A 6000-nucleotide genomic window follows, 5' to 3' on the forward strand; every position below is an offset into this window, starting at 1 on the left:
AGGTGGGCCGTTACTAGACAAGCCCAGAGCGCAGGCCACAGAACACAGGCCTCACTTCGGGACAGGTGCTGCCCACACGTGGTCCAGAGAACATCAGCCTTGGGAGGAGTGCTACGCAGCCCACGGGCAGGGGCCATCGGCGGCAAGCACGCTGGATCCCAGAGTCAAGGAGACTGTGGGACAGCAGTCCCGGAGACTCCCAAGGGGGTGTCGAGGGTATAACTGATGATCATGAACCTCTTCGTAAATACTGATGTAATCACAGGGGAGCAAAAGGAAAATCTCAACTGGTGCTTTTGGGTACCATAATATCAGTTCTCAGTCTAAGGAGCCTGACCTGAGACTGAGCCAGTTCTGGGATCTTCTGTTCTCTATGACCAAAGAGTGATCACATCGATGGGAATTAGGTGTCTGCAACACCACACCAAGTGGAGAGGCAAGAGTCAAAGCTCAAACAACTGCTTTTAGGTGGTGCTGGATGAAAGAGGAACTCTATTTACCCTGTTGGTGGGAGTGTAAACTAGTTCAACCATTGTGGAAGACAGTGTGGCGATTCCTCAAGGCTCTAGAACTAGAAATACCATTTGACCCAGCGATCCCATGACTGGGTATATACTCAAAGGACTATAAATCATGCTACTATAAAGACACATGCACATGGATGTTTACTGCAGCATTATTCACAATAGCAAAGACTTGGAACCAACCCAAATACCTATCAACGATAGACTGGATTAAGAAAATGTGGCACATATATACCATGGAATACTATGCAGCCATAAAAAAGGATGAGTTCATGTCCTTTGCAGGGACATGGATGTAGCTGGAAACCAGCATTCTCAGCAAACTATCACAAGGACAGAAAACCAAACACCGTATGTTCTCACTCATAGGTGGGAGTTGAACAACGAGAACACATGGACACAGGGCGGGGAACATCACACACCAGTGCCTGTCGGGGGATGGGGGACTGGGGGAGGAATAGCATTCAGACAAATACCTAATGTAAACGATGAGTTGATGGGTGCAGCACACCAACATGGCACATGTATACCTATGTAACAAACCTGCATGTTGCACACATGTACCCTAGAACTTAAAGTATAACAATAAAAAAAAAGAAAGAGTAACTCTGATGGATGGCAGATGTGTTCTAGCAGCTTCTCACCAGTGATTCTCAACCATGGGACACCCTCACAGTGTGCTCCCCAAGCCTACTGAGGCGGATGTAGGGGGCAGGCATGTGTGTCACTAAGCTCTCTGGGCAGGACTCCTGTGATCTCTGCATACCTGGCGTCCACCTGGCCAGTCGGCAGATCAGCAACGGTTTCCTCTGAGGTCAGTGCAAATCACTGTCACAGAAAATGTAGAACCCTTTCTGGAGTGAGGGTGGGAATCCAAGGTCCCCTGCGATATGGGGAGTCTGCGCTGCTGCAGTGGTCATCAGAGAGCACGAGGACTCCTCCGGTGCTGCCCAGTCCTTGGATTCTGGGAGGTGCGAGCCCCACTGTTTGGGATAACACATTAACAACTCTACTCTCTGAGCCATTCTCGCTGGCTCTCATTTAAAGGAAACATTCAGGTCTCCAAGTTGAAACTGCTTCCCACAAGGGAACAGGCTGCAGCCACTGACGGGCAGACCTCAGCAAATTCCTCCAGCTCATGGGCCTCAGTCTCCTCTTCTGGAGAAGGAAGGGGCTTGGCTAGAAGAGTTTAGGGTTTCTTTCCATCTTAAAATACAAAGGTGGGGTAAAACTTGGAATAGGAGGAGTTAGTGTCTCCGTTGTATAAAAAACTCCACTTTTCAGACAGAATGCTGGATGTGATTAAGTTATTACCAGGTCTTCTCAATCCCTAAGTGACAGGCCAAGAACTGGTCTCCTCCCTGGGTAGGACAGAGTGACATCAGGACAAGGCAGAGGCAGGAGGGGGAGCACTAAGCTGTGGCTCTCCGGGCGAGAGCGGGCTCGGAGTGTCAGCCCTAATCCGGGATTAGTGGGAATTGAGGTGGGGGAGGGCAGCGAGAAACTCCTGCCAGAGTCAGGGCAGCCACGAATGGACGTAGCAGCCCCTGCTCTCCCACACGGCCATCACTGTCACAACAGAGATGGCCCAGGATGCTCGGATGTGTGTGACAATCACCAGACTCAGGGCAGCCAGGAATGCAAACACCACCACCTGCTCACCCACAATGCCATCACTGACACAGCAGCGATGGCTCAGGATGCGGGGAGGGTGTGTGACCATCACTCACAGGGAGCCCAGTCACCCAGATCCTATCTGCCTGCAAAACGTTCCATTTGAATGGCAATGAACGGACATTCCCAGGCATCAGGGCTGTGTTCCCCCACCCCAGTCCCCAGGAAAGTAAGCAATACCAAAGACGGACATCACAGAACTAATGGACTATGTCCATGCAAATATGGCAGAGATGGTCCTGGGTTGCTTTGAGCATGAATCCAGGACACTGTTGCCTCTTCCACACAGGAAGTCAGGAGAGACAGGGGTCTGAGACTGCAGTGTGTGGCCAACAGCAGAGAGAGAACAGAAAAGGTGCACACAAGCTGAGACCCTCTCTCCTCTCCCTGAATGCAAACCCTCCCTGATCCCACACAAAGACTCAGGTAAAAAGTTTTTATTCAAAACTGTAAAATATTTCCTTCAGTGTTCTCAGATTGACTTGACCAGCCCAAGACAGATGCCAGGGCAGGGACGTCCTCTTCTCTGCCTCTCCACACTTCAGGCAGATGGGAATATGGAAGGATCATATCCAAGGGGATCATATTTTCGGAAGCCAATCCATACATGTCAGGAAACAAACCATCCCAAATATACAGAAGGTAGGGTCACTGCCTCTGGGCCTGAAACTCCAGAGTTAGAAGCGGAACTCACAGGTCATTCACCCAACACTCGCCTGCCTCCTACAAAGGGCACGGATGAGACTGGTGCCCAATCGCGCCACCGGCCTGGAGGGGACTCAGCCTCAGAAGCCTTGATACCAGGTCAATCAGGGGTCAGTGACGGCAGCTTCCCAGGGAAATACCTGCCTTTGCTCCTGGATGTGAGGCCAACAGGAGTGGAGGGCTCCCACAAGAGACCACTGGTTTCCCTGAGAAACTCTTCAGCTCTGGACAGCTCAGGCACAGATTCTGGGCACCAGGACAAAAGTCAGTCGACTGACCCTGAAGCCTTTTCTCCTCCAAAAAGTACAGTCATTTATGTTCTTTTTCAAGAGTTCAGAACAAGGTCTCTTGATTTGCTGGATGTCTGCTAACTGATAGTCAAAGCTTTTTTGTTTTTTAATTCCATGGCCATGTCTTCCAAGGCCATGGCGCAAGGACCAGGCACAGGGCCTGCCGTGGAATAGTTTGAAGGTTGATGGGGCCGGACATTCAAAATTAGCAATTCTGCTATTTCCACAGCGAATGACCACTGAGCTTTACATGTAGGTGCAGGAAACTGTGGCCTGGAAGGGCGGAGCAGCGGCCAAGACTAGGGGCGCCTCCCCAAACTCACCCAGGCTCCAACTCCTCCTGTGAAATGCCTAAGAACAGTACATGCCAGGAACTTGTCATTAAACTAAGATGTCTTAAAAGCAAAAATAAGTCAAGGAGCAATCAGCGACTACAGAAACGCCCACAGGACTGGGAGGCAGCAGAGGTAAGACACCAGGCCCTTAGCTTGCAGGCCAGGGCAGCTGGGCTCACATGCCAGCTCTGCCGCCCACGAGCTGTGTGGCACTGGGCAGGCTGCCTGCCGTCTCTGGGCCTCGGTTTCCTCATCTGTAAAACATTGATAACACCTATGTCCCAGGAGTTGTGAGGATTCAGAGATGGCAGACGCACCGAAGGCCTCGGTAGGTTGTCTGCCCAGCGGCTGGCCCTCAGCAAACGGTCGCTGTTTTTATATGCCAAGGAATGCAAGTCTCTGGAGATAAATTCTTGGTGAAATTCAGCTCTATGAGAAGTGGAAGCACATTGGGGTCACAGCTATTCATATATCATGTGCAAGCTCAGTGAGTGTCCGATCCGGCACAGGAATTCGCGCCGGGACTCCAGGCAGGGGAGGTACCGACTGGCGCGGATGAGCGCTACTGACAGTCCCTCCAACCGCCAGCCTGTCCCTCGGGGAGCCCAGGGCCCGGCGCACCCGCCGTTTGGAGAATAAAATGAATCACTTTGTCTCGTCTCCCAGTCAAGGGTCCTCGCTCCTCCGTCTCTCTCCTAACTCTCGAGGATGCTCTGCGCTGGGGGGAGGACTCAACACCTTCGCCTGGGTCAGGGGCTGCGGCGACGCCTCCAGGAAAGAGCTCGGCCCGGACAGACCGCCCCGGCATCGGCCGCCCCCCGGCCCGCAGTCCCGGAAACTCACCCCTTTCCTCTCGGCCTCCTCGTTCAGGGCAGTCACCCAGGCCGCCTGCCACTGGCTCCTCCAGCTGCCCAGCGTCAGGATCCAGGAGAGCAGCGCGTCGGACCCCGGGCGCTGCACCTCTCCATGCTCCACCGCCCGCCGCTGGGGCTGGGGTCGCGCTCTGGCCAGCGCCCACTGCGCCAGGTACAGGCCTACCGTGGCCAGCGCCGCGACGAAGAGCGACACTAGCGCGAGCCACTGCGCCTCCCCAAGCCACGAGCCCAGCCGGGCCATAGCCATGGCGCATCCCCGGCCCACCTCGCCCCAACTTCCCCGGCAGCCCCGGGCCGGAGCGGCGGACTCAGGACACGAGCTGGCGGCGGCCGCGGCGCGCGGGGGGCGTGGAGGGGGCGCGGCGGGGTCGGAGCCCGGCGAGGAGCGCGGCCCGGGGCCTCCGGGCGGGGCGAGCGGGGAGGAAATGCGCGGCGGCCGCGGCTGGGGCTAGGCGAAAGCCCCGCACACCTGCGGAACAGGGGCGCGAGCGGACGCCGCGGCCGGCGCTCCGGACTCGGCGTCAGGGAAGTTCCTGGGTCGCGGCCGGGCGCGCTTCCTCCTGCGCGCGCCGCCCCGGGCGTCCCGCCCGCGGCCCAGCAGTGGCCGGAGGAGGCTCGGGCCGCGGGGCGGGGCGAGGCGGGGCGGGCGGGGGCGGTGCCCGAGGGAGGGGGCGCGGCTGGGCCTGCGGGGGCCGCCGTTCTCCCCCTTGCTACCAACGCGGCCCGCCTCCGCCCCCTTAAAGGCCCAGCCGCCGGGGCCCAGCCACGTGCGCGCGCCGCCAGCCCCTCCGGCGCCTGCCCGCGGGCCGCGAGGTGACCCGGGCCTCCGGATTCATCAGCCCGACCCTGGCGGCTGCTGTGCGGCTGCCTGGCTTGGCTCGTGTGCGCGCTTGCACAAGTGCGTGTGTGTGCACACGTATGAGTGTGCGGGTGCACAGCGCGCAGTCAGGGTGATCTCGAGGACTGCCATTTGCTCGCCAGCAAGACAGGCTCCAGGCTCTGTCCTCGGAAAGTCCCTGGAAATCCGTGACAGCCCCTGGAGCCGTGGGCTGGGCCTGCCTTAGGCGGTGTGCTGCTCAGAGGCAAGGAAGGACTCAGTACCCGGCCCAGGCCCTGCCCTCTGTGTGGCTGTGTTACTCATTTCAGTGTGTGTGGGGGCCGGGGGTGCATGTGGTGTGTCGTGTGTGGTGCATGTGCTGTGACGTGAGTGTGGTGCCTGTGGTGCGATGTGTTGTGAGTGTGGTGTGTGTGGTGCACAGGGTGGTGTGTGTATGTGTGGTGCATGGGTGTGGTGTGTGTGTATGTGTGATGTGTAAGCATGGTACATGTGTGTGTGGTGTGTCAGTGTGGTGCATGGATGTGTGTGTATGTGTGATATGTAAGTGCACTGCATGTGTGTGTGGTGCATGTGGTGTGTGTGGTGCATGTGGTGTGTGTGGGGTGCACAGAGTGGTGCGAGTGTGTATGGGTGGTGCATGGGTGTGTGTATATGTGTGAAGTGTAAGTGCAGTGCATGTGGTGTGTGTGTGCTGTGTCAGTGTGGTGCATATGGTGTGTGGTGTGGTGTGTCAGTGTAATGCATGTGTGTGGTGTGTCC

General features: G+C 56.8%; 1 protein-coding gene across 3 annotated transcripts in view; it reads right to left on the bottom strand.

Moving 5' to 3' along the window:
* Window positions 1-5011, bottom strand: part of C2CD2 (C2 calcium dependent domain containing 2) — a 71917-nt gene extending 66906 nt beyond the window's left edge. The window contains exon 1 of one of the 3 annotated variants that reach the window (XM_033232548.1): window positions 4372-5009. In XM_033232548.1, the coding sequence (XP_033088439.1) occupies window positions 4372-4650 (279 nt within the window). In that variant the 5' untranslated portion in view covers window positions 4651-5009. Of the gene's footprint in view, window positions 1-4371 lie in introns of all 3 variants that reach the window. The other 2 variants (XM_033232547.1, XM_033232549.1) reach the window with 2 other exon arrangements.
* Between the last annotated feature and the right edge of the window lie 989 nt (window positions 5012-6000).

Source organism: Trachypithecus francoisi, unplaced genomic scaffold (genome assembly GCF_009764315.1).
Source record: "Trachypithecus francoisi isolate TF-2019V2 unplaced genomic scaffold, Tfra_2.0 Lachesis_group14, whole genome shotgun sequence".
Taxonomy (NCBI): domain Eukaryota; kingdom Metazoa; phylum Chordata; class Mammalia; order Primates; family Cercopithecidae; genus Trachypithecus; species Trachypithecus francoisi.